Source organism: Chenopodium quinoa, unplaced genomic scaffold (genome assembly GCF_001683475.1).
Source record: "Chenopodium quinoa cultivar QQ74 unplaced genomic scaffold, ASM168347v1, whole genome shotgun sequence".
NCBI lineage: Eukaryota > Viridiplantae > Streptophyta > Magnoliopsida > Caryophyllales > Amaranthaceae > Chenopodium > Chenopodium quinoa.
In genome coordinates this window covers 12,013,442-12,030,234 of record NW_018744239.1, presented here as the reverse complement: position 1 = coordinate 12,030,234, position 16,793 = coordinate 12,013,442, and the positions used below count along the sequence as shown (strand labels likewise).

Here is a 16,793-nt window from a genome sequence, read left to right as displayed (position 1 = left end):
AATAATGAAAAAAACGAAAAATATACAAATTCAGGTCTTTTTAGGTCTAAATCCGGACCGGATCTGAATTTTCAGGTCTGACCCGGAACCGGACCTATTGATTCAAGTCCGGTCTTCAGTCCTCATAAATCACTAATTCAGGTCCCGGTCTAAACAGGTCCGGTCCGGTTTTGGACTAGTGTACACCCCTACCTGCTCATAACATTCAACTTCCTGCGGCTCCACCTTTCTGTTGGTTGTTTCCATTATTATTGTTGGTTTTCGCCGCATTCTGTTGTGCTCCCTTGTTCTCAGAATAATTGTTAATTCCCTGAAAATTTCTCTGAGCCCCACCTTGATTATTTCCCTGCATGTTTCTATTGGGGTCCTTGGAGAAACATTCACACTTCCTGTGTCCTAGCTTGTTGCACGCACGACAGGTAACCAAACTCCCATCACAATCCCTTCCAGGGTGGTCGTTCTTATAAATCTTGCAATAGAAATGCCTTGCTCCCCTGTTATTTCCCTGGCTAGGGTTCCTAGCTCCACCATTAAAGCTTCGTCCTCCATGACGATTGATGCCTTGGAAATTATTGTTATTGTTATGGTGGTACTTTTTCTTCTTAAAGTTGTTCTGGTTACCTTGCGGGTTTCCAGAATTTTGTCCCACTTCTTTTCTGTTTTCTTTCCCTTCTATCTCAGCTATCTCTTTCCTTTTCTTTACTTCTAAGGCATATAGGTGTTCAGCTCTCCCATACACTTCATCCAAAGTTTTTAATACTTTACTACACAACTTTAACTGCAAATCAGTATTCAGACCACTCTCAAACTTCCTAGCCTTAGACTTTTCTGTAGAAACAGACTCCTTAGCAAATCGTGACAGCTCAATAAACTTGGTGTAGTATTCGGTGACCGACATATTACCCTTAACAAGATTAGAAAATTCCTCAACTTTTTGTTTCCGTAAGAATCTAGGGTAAAACTTGTCCCTAATCTCCTCCTGAAACATAATCCAATTAAATCCAGGTAATGCCTTAATGGTAGCTTCATTTTGCTGCCACCAAAGGTCAACTTCACCCCTAAGGTAATAGGTAGCATGGCCTACTTTTGAGTTCTCTTGACACCCTACTGCCCCGAACAGTTTCTCAAACTCCCTCAACCAGTTTTCCAGCACAGTTGGATCAGGCTCTCCTTGATAGGTCGGTGGCTTACTCTACGCCACCTTCTTAAACAGCTCTCCCTGAGCATCAACACTATTAGTTGAGTTCCTTGCCAATTGTTGGGCAACAGCTACCAACTGCCTCACAACTTCACTAAACTCTCCTCCATCATTGTTGTTACTACTCCCTCTTGCCATCTTTCTTCGCCTGAATTAACACAAAGGGGTCTTTATTAAAACGGTCTTGGCTAGCTCTCAAGTTAGGCACTCATCTAACTAGTTAACACCCTTGAAGCATACACATTAAATTTTAAGCTTACAAATTGGAATTTAAAACTCCCAAAATTGGTAGCTTTTCAACCAAATATTGATTGCTAACCAACCACACATTTAATAAAGCATCACATTAATAAATAAAAATAATTCCCATGGATTCCCAGAGTATAGAAATAAATTATTGGAATATTTTTTAGTAAGAAATGGCTTTTTGGAGTAGTGATACGAAATGAATTATTTGAGAACAAAATTAATGATTTGTCAATAAAATGAATTAATTAACAAGGAAATATTTGAAATTTTATTGATGAGTAAGAAAATGAATGGAATACTGAAATAAAATGAGTTTAAATAACTTATGCAACTACATAAGTTTACTGGCTCACAGTGGACATGCCACTTATTACTTTACTGGAACTGAAATCATTAAAATGCGGATATGAATATAAGAATCCTAAAAGAAATGTAACTACAAAAATCTAGTCCTTTCGAACATTGTCCCTCCTGTAGGTAGATTGTTTGTAGCTTCTAGGATCGAATTCAGGGTCATCCTCTTCCTCCATTGGTTCAGGTGACTCTGGTTCTTGCTCTACTTGGGCAAACTCTACATCTTACTCATCGTTAGATGAAATATCAATTATAATTGGAGTTAGAGGTGGATTTGGATTTGGATTTGGAATTTTCATAATGGAACTATCAACAGTTTGGTTACTCTCATCCATCATCTCTCCATTTTCTTCCCCTCCACCTGTCCCTGTTTGATTACCCTGAGTGGGAGAAGAACTTCCTGGCTGATTACTAGTGGAAAGGGAATTATTCCCTGCCGGAATATTATAGTAGTAGTTGGGATATGGAATGTTTAAGTACTGACAATGATCTTTCTCAACTTTAACAAGGTAAGAAATCAAGTAGCTGTAATCAGGGTACCACTGTCCATAGAAATTTTTGTATTTAGAGTAGTTAGGAATGTCCCATGGTAAATAGAAATCATAGAACTTTGATTTAACAGCAAGATATAGAGGTTTATCTGGAAGACAATGAATAATCATAGCAGAAACACAATCAAGAAGATCATAGTGCATGTCTCCTAAGACATTGGCACATTGCTCATGTGGGCACAATAGAATGTGATTTTGTTGACATAGTCAAATGGATGGTCATAGTCTTTCTTGATTAGAGTACCAATTTGGGAAAGTTTGCTAGGAAGAATTGGCATCCTGTAAAGGTAAAGGTTTAGAAAAGAATTCCCTTCCCAAAGACATTAAAAACAATACAGTTCTTGCATGAATTAGATTCAATGTTCAGTCAAACAATTTCACTTATTCTAATCATATAATCACATGTTTTCAATCAATTCACATGATCAAACATCACAACCTAAAATTTAATACATACAAGAACATGAGTATTTCTAACTTATATGCCCAATTTCTTTCCTACCCAAACTCACCAACATGCTTTTAAAAGTTTTTAGCACATAATACTTACCTCAATCCTTACTTTCTTGCAAAATTAACAAACTAAAATATTTTTTGACTCCTTATTTTTAAAATTAATTTTCGAAAATAATTTTCCGAAAAAGCCAAAATATTCGGCCACTTATAAAAAAAAATTCGGACACCCCTAATAAAAAAAAAACAAAAAAAAATCGGATTATCCAAAATAAATAAAAAAAAATTCGGACCTCTTAAAAAAATTCCGGTTTCTAAAAAATTAAAATAAGTGAAAATACTCTCTTTTAAAATACTTAATTAAATAAGCACTTGGCCAAGTTTAAAATAACACACTTTAAAAAACGTTTTTAGCTTTAGTGGTAATAAAAATCTCAACCTAAGCTCCCAGATACCACTTTATAACATCCTAGAAATTCCTTTCCTTTAAATACCAAATTTTGCCCTTTGAAAACACGAAATAGGAAAATTTAAGACATTACCGCCACCGTGAAAACGGCTAAGGCAAATATCAAAGACTCACATAGCGGAAAACTATCTTTAAAACTATTTAAAAACAAGTCAACTTAAAAAGTCAAACTAAACGAAAGTAAAAGTCAGACTAAGTCTAACGAAGTCAACCTACAACTTGGAACCATTGTAGGCCCTTAAAACCAAACAATATAAAAAACCTTTGCGTTAGTCTCACAAGCAGAATAAAATAAATAATATTCAAAGCAAATAAAACACATCATATTCCTATAAGAACTAAGCATGATTCTCTCTTCTCTCATGCCCTTCATGAAAATGCTTCATCACCTGAAAATTTTCTCTCTACTCGTCCCCACTACTCGCCATTAGAAATGGGTCGTCGTAGGGCCAAGGTAAAGACAAGGCCAAACAAACATATATACAACACACAATCAACAATGCTGAGTACATAAGCGTAATAAAACACACTAACATGCTTTCATCCTATCATCACACAACTTACCGTGTTGCACCTGTAAACAAGCACACAAAACATTCAACACCTAACTACCAATACCAATATTCATTTAATTTTGATTACACATCGAACGGGTATTCAACTAAATCCCTGTCTCAAATAAATTGAGGTAAACTACACTGGGAGCTAATCGGGTAGGCAAATGTCACATAAAGACGTCCTGCGCATAAAAGGAAAACACAACGTCTTGTACTCCCAGTAGAAGTTATGGTCAAATATAAAGTCGCATAACTCCTCCCCCCATATGTTCATACTCAAGGTATATACGTTCCAAGAGTTTTGGTGTGTAATCTCTTTCACTTTATGTTGTTTACATATTATTATACTTGGTGATGACTCTCAAACCATAGCACAATCAACCATTATAATTTATTCAAGCAATCAAACATACCAATGTAATTCTTGAATAATTAGTGAACACATAATTTAATAATTGAACCCTTTTTATTCTATCTCGGTGTCAAAGACACCTCAAACGCATAATGCGCCGCAAATCCTATCCCTCGGTGTTAGAAACACCTTAACTGCATAAAAGCACCGAAATATAATTTATTCTTGTGTACTAAGACACTTAAATAGCTCCTTCCTTATGCTTATAGCATTAATAAAAATTATATGAACCATAATAAAATTCCTTTTTCATATTCCAAACCAAATTAAACATTTAGTTTAATTAAACATGCTCTCTAACATGTCACTAATAAAAGTGTGGTTCATAAGCAACATGCCAACATAATTAATTCCAGTCACCAATTCACCATAAATAATTCATACATCACAAATCATTCACCATCAATCCAATCAATAAATTCCAACCAATACCCATCATGATACTATTTGGAATTAATTAAACAAAGCCTAGCATGTCTCTACATATTCAAATAATTACTAAGTACGCGAACGTACCTTGAATATATCTCAAAATCGTCATGACTAAATAAAATCACTCACTTGAAAGTATCCTACAAACCAAAATTACAAAGAAGTATTAATAACTCTTCCACACTAATTTCCAGAAATATATACTCTCTTTAAATCACTCATAAACTCTCTAAAACAAGCTGAAATTTTATTTAAAACCTTACTTTTATTCTCAATTAATGGGTAATTAAAAATCTTTTCAAAAAACATAATTATAGCTTATATATAAAAAATTCCAGCATTATTTAAACATCTTAAATTGTTGTAATTATGTTTTAAAACACCTATTTCAATAATTTAAATCACCCACAATCAAATTCCCTTAATATACATTAATTTAGAAAACTAGGGTTTTCAATTTGGAGCTTTTTAATTCGAAACCAAATCTGAAAATTTATATACAAAATACTTATTATTAAACATTATAAAATCATCACAAAACCCAAAAACAATAATTAAATTTAGGGTATATTAAATTAAAATCAAAGAACAATAATAATAATATTTTTTTATTTGTTTTTTGAAGAGATGCGCACGGACCACCACGGCTGAGCGGCTGTCGCACGCCTGCCTGGTGGCCGACGATGGTGGTGGCGTGTGGTGTTGGCACTGGCCGTGTGTGATGGTGTGTGGATGGTGATTGAAAAATAAAATAAAATAAAGGAGAAGGGGAAAGATTTAGGGGAAAAGAAAATAAGAGGGGAGAGAGAGTTTACCTTTGGGTGCATTCCACGATAGGCATATGATGGGTATTTTTACCCCCTCTCAAAATCCCTCAAACTTAAAATTCCTTTACTGCCCAATGATCCATTTCCTAGTCAAATGAGTATTTTTTAGGTACCCAGTTCCCATTTATTTTTTTTCTATCTAGCTGTATTTTTTTTTTCAAAAAAAACTTTTTAACATGTTTTAAGATATTACACACGACACCTAGGTGTCTGCCTACCTATGAGAAAAAATATTGAAAATAAATAAATAAGAATTTATAACCACATGATTTATAAAGCAAGTTTTGGTGGTGGAAGAAGGAATGAAGGATCCTTAGATTCTGATGTTACTTGATGTGAAGGGGTTATCACCCTACATGACTGCATCATATGATCAGTTTGTTTTAAGCTTTTATCGCCTATTACACTAATTATTGAAAATATAATAGAAAAACCAAAATAAACGAGTGAAGAGAGATTGAGGAAGTAAGGGTTAACAGATGACCAATCATGAGAGTAATGGTGAACAGAGGACAGACCGGCGGAGGGAGCCAATGTGAACGGAGATCGGACCATCGATGGTAGCCGATATGAACGAAAGTCGGAGGTATTTGAGGTTGATGGTGAAGGACTAAAGAGAAATAGTGTACAAAAGGCTGTGAGAGAATGAGAAATTTTAGGGTTTTTTGGTTAAAAATATTACTTAGATTGAACCGCATAGGTTTTATTAGTAATTTAGTATGTTGAGACCTCACATATCATCTATAATAACCGAATCCAATTAAACTAGGTACCCGGCATTAAAACTGAATAGATGTGGTACTTAGTGGGTGCCAAAACCAAGCATTATGGACCAAGTATTGGAGCTGGTTCCAACCAGGTTGTAATTTTTTGATCTAAACCCAAACCCACTAGGTCCGAACCCGCTAGATTCGGACCAGATCCAGACTCAAACCCAGTAAAACCAGTTCTGGGTCCAAACCCACCAAGTTCAAAAACCAGATTCGGTTCCAAAACCATGTATTTGGATTTTTTTGCTCACCCCTAACTGCGACCATCGAGTGATGGTTGGGCGATGGGTAGAGCGCCATGGTTTGCTTGGCCACAAGGTCTTGCTTGCTTATGCCAAGAGCAACAAGCCACAATAGTCTAGCGACACTTGAACTTTTAATTTCAACTCTACCCATATTGCTAGCGTCAAGCCATGAAAGTTTCAAATCAACCTCGATGATATATAAATCAAACTAAATGTTTAGGATAGCCATTTCGAGAGGCGCATAGCTGTTATTTGTTTAGAATGCATATAGGAGGGCTGATCGATAAATTCACTTAATGTTTGTGATTTTTAATTACTACAGTGGTATTTTTAATGTACCATTATACTTACAGTGGTAATTTTAATGTACTATTATACATGTATTTTATATTACTAGAGTATAAGTTGTTTTAGTAGTACAATTTATAGTCATTGTAGGTAACAATGGTACAATATTTGTACCATTAGAGGAAAAAAAAAACACCACTCTTTTGTCTTATATCTGCTATTTACTTGCCATGTAAATAGCAGCTATGCACCAATACTAAAGATCAACTTTTTCTAGCAATACACCACGTCTTTCGTATGAACCATCAGCTTATCAACCAATGCATCTCTTTGTACACTCTAAAAGCATCCAAATAACCATAAAGTTACCTAAAGACACAAGCAGAGCGTAATAGAGCACAATGCATGTGGCAACAACTTTTGTAAGAATGACCCTTTATGACAGCCAAAAGAATTAAAGAAACAACTATACAAACAACATAAATGTTTCTCACAATGGTATATATAAATGATCATCAGTCAACCACCGAAGAGAGGATTCCTTAAGCTTAATATTTTTGGGGCTTGGAAAGGGAGGAATGAAGTAGCAAGTGGGGTGATTCAAGGAAGAACGGATCTTGGTACATTGGATTTTCTAGAAAGTATAATGCCGTTTTTCCCATAGCAACTGAACTCTATGCTGTAACGAAAGGAATATCAATAGCTAAGAAGTTGAAACTAATGCTCAGCCGAAATTCATGATGGACACGATAGGAGATAATATGCACCATAAAATATCAGCAGTCACAAGGATGATAGTACTCTCATGCTGAACTGGTACAGTTGAACTCTCACATCTCTCTCACTCGAGGGAAAAAAAAATAACCATGTTGGCTCACCATCATGTAGCCTTTAGAAAGATGGTTATGGAACACAACACATTTCGTGATCCCGAACTGCATCAAGCAAATTTATGATGCTAAACGTGGCTTGGTGGCTGGATTGAATCTTTTGTGACTTGTCGCAAAGTGTAGTACACAGTACTATCTTTGCCAAGTTTTTTTGGGCAGATGTGTGCTTAACCAGATTTTCAATGTATAGGTGGTGTTTGTAAGTTGAACAATAGAATTAGCCTATTAATGTATTTAATCTGCGTTTAAAAAAAGTAAGTCAGTCAATATTCCATGGCAAAAACAACTATGTACTATCAGTAGGATTATAGGCGATTGCACAAGATAGAATATCAAAGGATCATTTATGTAATCAATTGGCTACTGCAGATTACAGTAAAACAATAAAGGAACATGCTACCAGGTGGAGCCTAGATAATTTTTATCCAGTACAGGAATAGAGCAAAGAAAATAAACAACATTCTTCAGAAGCTTTCACAGCTGGTTTTATGGCTATATTGTCATTGCACAAACTACCTTTACAGCTTCCAGATCAATTTGTTTCTACTTTCCACCATGGTGACTTCAACGGGCAGAACATCGGACATCTCAACACATTAAACACAAACTGCAGGTGCTTGCACACTTAGATCGCCCTGAGTATTACCGACGACCCATGATATGGTCAGCTTTGTATTATATCTTTCCAGAGCTAACTACTTACATAGCTGCAAAATTGGACATTATGTTGACAGGACTACGCCGTAGTTGTCACTTTTTTCCTGACAACCCGTTTCCTCCGAGGCTTGGGAGCATCTGACTCTTTAGCAGAATCACCATTACCTTGTGGAAGCCCAAGAAAACCGAGTCCTGAGACAATGGTGTTCTTCGATATAAACCAACTGGAACCCTGCTTGGATTTATTGGTCTCAGGAGCCCGGTTGTAAGCCTTTAAAAGGTTGTCTGATTGGACAAGGGGGTCTGCCTCTATTCCCAGCCATGCCAACCGTGATGTCTCTCCTACTTGAACATTCATGATCCTGCATGCAGTGAAATGCACAAACCTTAGCAACACAACAGTGTCACAAGAAACTATGGAGTATATAGCACAAGTAGATAGAGTATTATTTGCTTGAATTTTTAACTTCTCAAGGTTGAGAAGCGAAGAATAGTAGATCACAAAATTTACTTATTAAGCTAATGCATCATGAGTAAATGCTATGTAATTAATCAGCAAAAGGAAACAAAGGATTTTAATAAAAAAACAAGGAAAGTTTAGATGTTTAACAAATTATCACTCGATCAGATGACTTAGATAAAAAGAGAGCTTCAAGTGAACTTCCTAAAATTCAAATGTCACCTCATTTATTTTAAAGAAGTCACCATCAAAAGTATAAACTGCAAAGCATTAATGAACATACTTCAAAATAATCAAGTGTACATGCACCATAATATATCAATGAACAGGTAATAAATCTAAGATGGAAATTAGACACTTTGGTATCTTGATATCAGAACTTGGTAAAACATGTACCAGCCATACGCTTCAAAGCTCATAAGACTTCGATACTTGAAAAAAACAATTAAAAAAATGAGAAACAGATGCTTCTCGGGATGAGGAGAAGGGGAAGAACTACAGACCTCAGAGCTGAGCTGAAAAATAGTGCTACTCCAATAACTTCAAAGTAGCTGGATAATCCTCGATCAATGCCACATAAGAGCTGATAACGTAAATTAGCATAAATCCCAAGGAAGGCACCAGTGCCAAGTGCATTAGTCCTAACAGATGGCATTGTCACAGATAACCTGGAGAAAACAGAGCTTAATATACTTGCGTAGAAAAGAATATTAGATACTAGAAACAGTATCCGAGAAAAGATGGAAACCTGTCATTCTTTTTCTTAGCGCATAGATTTGACAGGGCACCTTGTACTGCACCAGCACTAAGTCCCACAAAACACAGTTCTGCAGCCTTGTAGAAAAATGAATGAATTCTTTTTTGTAAATCAAATTCCCTGAGAGGATAGCTCTTTTCAAACACATTGTTAGGAAGCTTTTGCAATGTATTCTGCAAATCAAATCGAAACGTGTTTCCATACGAACGACAAGGTGCAAGTGACCAAACAACAACTGCATTGCATGCTGCTGCTGTCAATACATTAATAAGAGCTAAATCCCACTCCTGTTTTATCCTGCAATCAACAAAGACAAACATGTACAGAATCAGCTAAAGACGTATGCTGAAAAGGGAAAAAGCAAAACAAAGATAAGAAAAAAAAAAAAGGCTGCCTAAAGACTGCACATACAAAAAGATGAGAAAAATGATAATTGTGTAGAAACTACCTATCCTTGCGATTCTTTAGTTCCCACCAAGCAGAACAACCAATGGTAGTAGCCTGCTCCAAAAGAAGTCTATACAAGAAAGCTGGATCTGCAATCATCCTGTACAAAGCATACAGAAATAAAATTCAAGATTGTTTCCCATATCAAGAAAATAGAAAAAATACATAAATAAATTTCGAGAGCAAAAGCAAGTAAGCATTTGCAAATAGTTGAACAGAAGTGAACACGTTCTCCTTCCCCCCTTAATGGGTGAGTTAATGATGTTCTAGCACATTCTAATACAACTGAACTCCTAATTCCTGGAACCAAGAAAATAGCCACAATATCACATACTAGCCACCATTTTAAAATTTTAATATTGCCATTACATGATAGGCCAGATGGTCTACAAATTCATCTGCAAGTTGCAACAAGTCAATACAGAATGACATCAGTTGTCATACTACACCACAAAAACCTACATTTGTTCTAACTTTGAACTATGTTAATTAACAATAGACAAATAACAAGAACAGTTACAACTATGAATTATTAAACAACTTTAAATCAGCCAAAAGATAATATCAAAGCTTTTCTTTTTAAAAGTAACCAGTTCCTCTCCCAGCAGCAAATCATGATATAGCAGTCTTGCAGTTGGCATTATAATCACAAAATATAGCGGTCTTGTAGCCACCCAGAAATGTATTTCCTTTAATGAAACACATACAGGGACTTAGTATGCCATTTACTTTAATGCATGGTTCACAGGGACAAGCTTGCCGCTAAACAATTTGAAGAGCACCTTCAAGTTTTAAAGCTCTATCTTCTATGATCATATACCAACTCCATACGTGGTGGTTGTTAAAATGCTCCCAGTCATCACTCTGCTAATTTCTTGTAAACATTATTTTATGCACCCCCCTCGCCCCCCCCCCCCCCCCACACACACACACACAAAAAGCAATTTACTACTTAGTTGAACATACAAAAAAGCAATAGATGAAGTTGAACTGTTAGGCACCAGAAACTTCTCAAAATCCAAAACAAGTAACACAAGTTCAAGAAAGTAACTTATGGTTTAGACAAGAAAAAGTGCAAAATACTAAACATGTGGGCAAACCCCAATGGTAAAAAAAAAAAAAAAAAAAAAAAAAAAAAAAAAAAAAAAAAAATTTAAGTTCATAAATAAATGTAAAACGCAATCACCTCCCAATGAATGCTCTTGATATTCCCTGAGGAAGGCCACGTGCAATAGTTCGAATTGTGTTTGGTCTGGCATTAATAGCTAAGAATTTAACCAGTTGAGCAGAGCTAACCAAACCCTGGAGTAAATAGTAAGATCAGATTATTTACAGTGAAATTCAGTGAATGAGAGAATATGGAAAAGGGTAAGTGGGTAATCACCATCTCAAAAGCTTGCCTAATCCCGGCTGGAAGGTCCATCACTGTTTTCTGCCACTCACTAAGAACTGCATCTAGAAATTTTCGATCAAATAGCTGAAACATGGACAACGAATGTTTTAGTTCAGGATGGACTTGTTTACTAAAACAAAGCATGAGATGCAATCTAGAAATGATTTACTTACCTCTTGCAAAACAATACGCCTCCTGAAAATTCCCCCATCATCTCCTTCATCACCATCATCGAAGTCATCGAAGTAGTCATCGTCGTCTCCACCATCGTCACCACCATCTCCACCACCATTATTGATTCTCTTCCCAATATCACCACCACCTCCACCTGTTGCTAGCTGTACATTAACACGCAAAGTTTGCGCCCAATTAGTAAATTTATATCACTTGGCAATGTCCATAAAGAGTAGATCCTCATATATTTACCTAATAAAATTTCAAAGAACCTCCATAATGAATGGAAAAGGTGTAAAATATTCACCATTTGTGGATATTCAAATTCATATATATAATCTTCTCTGCTAAAAGATTTTTGTATTTATATTCCATAAACCAGACCGGGTAAAGGTATGTAATCCCTTGTTCCCTTTCTGTTTGTCCCATTTGACCATTTTTTGTGAGAGCTTTTTGGATCAAATGGGCAAAATAATAAGGAACGGAAGGAGGAGTTGCTTAAGCAGCTTCACATCAAAATAATAACTTGATAATCAAGTTAAGAACAGAAATTTTCCCAAGCTCCAGATCTTTTAGGTAGTAACAAAGCAACTTAATGCATTGACTATAGAACTATGTAACAATGAAGACATCACTCACCAAGGTAATCATGATTCAAGTAACATTACTTCTTTCCCTTATCCAGTTCTGATTTCTAATGCGATTCTTGATATCTCATAGTTAGCAAGATCAAAGGAATTGTAATGGTATTGTATCCTCACTAAAATAATGGATCCATTCTTATATGTTTTTTTTAAAACCAATTGGTTTCATATACATGCACATATTTTTAAGCATTAAATTATTGAAATCAACTGATTATATTGGCAATAATAATACATTAAAAGTAGCATACTTGGTCTTAAGAAATAATAATATATAATTATTCATCGGACACCAACCCTAGGGCCTTAATTTTGGAAAATACGGTACTAGGCGTGAGCGTAATGCATGTTCTGACTAGGAGGTGCACGCCTGCTACATGAGTTAGATAATTTGATAATTTGACAAAATTTCTACAAAACAAAGCCCTCGTGGAATTAAGGTCCAAATCAAATTCCATACGGCTAAGTTCTCTTTATGTTATCTAAGCAACTTTTAATTCTTACTAAAAACAAATCAGTTGAAACCAAACCTTACAAATTAAGACCAATCAAAATCTTATTTTTATTTGCTTAATGCTATACAATATTAATTCCATTTAAATTGAGCAAGTATGGGAAAATCATTGTCCCCCTAAGAATATAACTTCACATGATAATGTTTGGTCTTAATATTAGCATACAAAATACACTAAAAATCTAGATAAGATTACTTTATTTCAGGTAAATAGAACAAAGACTTAGTTTATTGAGTCCCATTTTGAACTTAGTATAGAAGGACACCACATATCAACGGAAATTGTTTATTGGTGACAATCACTGGTCATGCTTTTAGGTTAGCCAATCTCCTTGTCTTTTACTCTCAAGCTGCCATAGAGAACAAACTCGCCAGTGGATACACTACTCAGTCACATTACTGCCCTTTATCTCTTCCCTCCACCCCCCTCTAAAAAAAAAAAAAAAAAAACATGCAAATTGGTACATGGTATAGTGATACACTTTCCAGCTAGATTGACAAAATTAGGTAACAAATTGCATTCCTGTACCCATTTCTCTATGCCAAGAGTTTGAGCTGTCACTATATCTTTTGCTTTAGCCATGCTAAACTTTTTCTAAATCTCTTTGAGTTTCCCTTACCAAAAATTATACCATAAATGCATAAATAAAAAATAAATAAATTTAAAAAACAAAAAAAAAAAAAAAAAAAAAAAAAAAAAAGATTTAGAGGCTTTGTGCTAACAAGGACAAACACTTTGGCCTTACGCTTCATGCTTTTTAAAGAATCCTAATTAGGATAAAACTAAGGGTCTAAGGTGTAGGTTATAAGTGTAATGTTTCTTCGAAACAATAATAAGGGGCCATTTGGTTTGCACGGGGTAATTGGAATGGAATGAACAAAGGTAAAGAATCGGATTGGAATGAAAACCCCCCAATTTTGCTATGTTGTTTGTTTTGAATAACAAAGGGAAACAAGCTACCACTTCCACCACCACACCAGACCTATTATCTACCTTCTCCAGCCACCATACCACTAACCGCCCCTTCCCCACCACTCGCCGCCCCTCTTTCGCCATTCCCCGCCCATCGTCGGAGCTCCCCCGTCCCACGCCGGAGATCCCCAACTGCTAGGGTTTCGAGGGTGGGAGGAGGGCCGGCCGGCTGTTTTACGAGGAAGGGGTGAGTTTTTAGGGTTTTTGCGGGAGTGGGGGAGTTTTTTAGGGGACGGGATCTTCGGCGTGGGACGGGGGAGCTCCGGTGATGGGCGGGGGAGCTCCGGCGAGGGACGGTGGACGTGCGGCGATGGTGGCTGGGTGGTGGGGATAGGGTAGGATGGTGGTGGCTGGTTTGGATATGGTGGTGTTGTGGTGGCTAAGGAAAGGGAATGGAAAAACCTAGGGAGGGGGGGTGGGGAATGAAGTTGGAAGGATTTGGGGTAATGGAGAGGGTAAAGGGAATGGGAAAAAATGCCAAACAAACAACAATAAAGGGAATCATTGATTCTCGTTCCCTTTGATGAATACCCCCAACCAAACGGCCCCTAAATAACGTAAATCACAGAAAATATGCATCTGAATTACGTTTGCTCTTCCCAAAAAAAAAAAAAAAAAAAAAAAAAAAAAAAAAAAAAAAAAACATCATGAATGAAAAGGAGAAAAAATCTCAAGTCGAAAGAAAATTCCATTTTGAAATTTATTGTAAATTTGTTTCTGGAAGGTGGGGACCAAGTATTATCAGAATATATTATAGTGGACTTATAAACGCATTCATTCAACAAAAGATCCAAATAAGGAAGTATTGCCTCAGCCCCATAAAAAATACACCTGTAACTAAACATTGATATACCCGAAAACAATATATGTATTGGCCACGAGATATATTGGCAGTTGTAGATCATTTGAGTGGACAGAAATTTGAATTAGATGTACTTGACAAAGTTGACGGTATGGATTATACTTCCTCAGTTAATTTTATTAGTTCTATGCTCCTACCATATTCCTTTTAAGGATTTATGAAATTAGCTCAATCATTTATCTTTTGGGCACATCAATAAATTTTATTTGACACCACTACCTACCTTTTTTCCAAACTTCACAAGGGTTTCTTAGTTCTTACGCTGTTGCCTATCTCCTAATTTTGGCTACTTATATGGGTGGGTTTGTACTTTTTACACTAAAGCTTGCTAAAGAAACCAAAGACAAAGTATCAATTAAAAAAAGTGTATGTTCAGCAGCAAATTTTCCTAGATCAATTCAGGGTGGCTCTCGTTCATATAGAAGTGTGGTTCCAGCAATTATAGGAAGACTTATGCAACACAGATTAACAGTGACTTAATTAGCAAGTCTACAAATCAATGTTCTCAACGTCATACCATTATCTGAAAAATGTTCTGAAAAATAAAAATGTGGCAATAATATTCATTCATTCCACAGATTTAAGACCCAAAATATTCAGTAACCCTCAAAAGAGATAGAACATGGCACACTTGCCACTGAAATTTCAAAACTAATTTCAATACAATATAAACAACTTCCATCATACTTTCAAGCACTAAGCTCTAAATTCTAAATAGTCACCGAAGCCTTCAAGCCACCTTAAAAAGAATCAGTAAACAGCAACAATGCATACAGTCAACAGATTGAGGCCACCAATCAATGTTCTTCGTTAGTCATACCATGTGACAATAGTCCAGAGAGATAAAATCCGGCAATTATCAAAATCTATAAAGAGATTGCGCAACAAAGTCATTACCCATGGATTCAAGACCCAAAATGCCCACTTATTATTGCATACATCTCATTAAATTCCCTAGCCTGAACCCTGCAGGGAAAGAAATAACCCAGGAAAAGAGGTGCAGTACAAGGGCATTGGTATGGTCACCACTAATATGTCAAAACCAAACTTGATGCAGTACAAGGGCATTGGTATGGTCACCACTAATATGTCGAAACCGAACTTGATGCAGTACAAGGGCAATGATTAGACAAGGTACCGTCACCACTCACCACTACTATGTCAAAACCGTATGTTAAAAAAACTTCAATTTCACTAACATTCTTCCATCTTTACATTCAATACAATAGCTAAACCTTTCCAACTACCTTTAAAGAATCAAATAGCAGCAACAAATCATACCTTCAAAAGAAAATTCAATAACAACAAACAAACTCAAGAAATTCATCCAAAAGAAATTATAAAACAACATTCAATCTACAAATTCGAAATTCTCAACATCAATAAAGCAAAAGACTAAGCCAATAAAAGGGGGGGGGGGGGAAGAGTGATAAACCTCAGGACTAGAAAGGGTTTGCTTCTGAGTCATATCAAGCTTAGACTTCTCCAAAGTAACAGCACCAAAAGCACCATACTTTCCCTTCATCGAAGGAGCAAACATCCCAGAAGACGACGATGTCGCCGAAGCCGAAGAATCCGAAGGCGCAGAAGAAACGCCCAAGCAGCGCTCCAAATGACCAATTGAAGAATCCCCATCAACAGGAGAAGGAGTAGAGGATAGAAAATCCCTGATAAACAAAGTTTTCCTTGATTTTCCGGCAATTGGGTATGAAGAAATCATGGGTAAAATTGTGGGTTTTGTAAAGATAGACTTTTTAGGCAAAATTTGGGTATTCATGGGCATAATTTGAGCTGCTTGAAACACAGCGTGCGCCATTTCTCTGGGTTTTTTTTGTTCTTCTTGTTGTAATCAGAGATTATAAGAAGTGATGATTGATGAAGAAATTGATCAGAAAAACATGATAATATTGAGGAGAAAACGAAGATATGGAAGAAGAGATAAAATTAAGGTTAAAATTTCTCTCTCTTCTTGAAAGAGTATGAGAGAGGAAAGAGGAGTTGAAGTGTGAGGGAGGTGTAGGTTTTTGTTGATGGTTGGTGGAAGCCGACAAAGGGGGAAACCCAATCCGAAATGGGTAACTCCGTGGTTGAGTTTACCACAATTCGACTCGGTTTATGAAATTTTGAGTTACCACACAAGGACCTCGGTTTCGTATTTTTCTCCACGTTCTACTTTTTTTTCAACTTTAAGTACCTAGGGTTAACTTTCAAATCATT

The 16,793-nt window shown here is 36.1% G+C and overlaps 1 protein-coding gene across 1 annotated transcript; it reads right to left on the bottom strand.

Annotated features, from left to right (window-relative positions):
• Nucleotides 1-7,973: 7,973 nt before the first annotated feature.
• LOC110694508 (protein RETICULATA-RELATED 1, chloroplastic-like) lies at nt 7,974-16,587 on the bottom strand. Its single transcript, XM_021871696.1, has 8 exons — nt 16,012-16,587; nt 11,583-11,747; nt 11,401-11,493; nt 11,203-11,318; nt 10,018-10,116; nt 9,561-9,866; nt 9,316-9,480; nt 7,974-8,714 (listed from the first exon to the last, which is right to left on the bottom strand). The coding sequence occupies exons 1-8, from the start codon at nt 16,390-16,392 to the stop codon at nt 8,432-8,434; spliced, it is 1,608 nt and encodes a 535-aa protein (XP_021727388.1). The 5' UTR covers nt 16,393-16,587; the 3' UTR covers nt 7,974-8,431.
• Between the last annotated feature and the right edge of the window lie 206 nt (nt 16,588-16,793).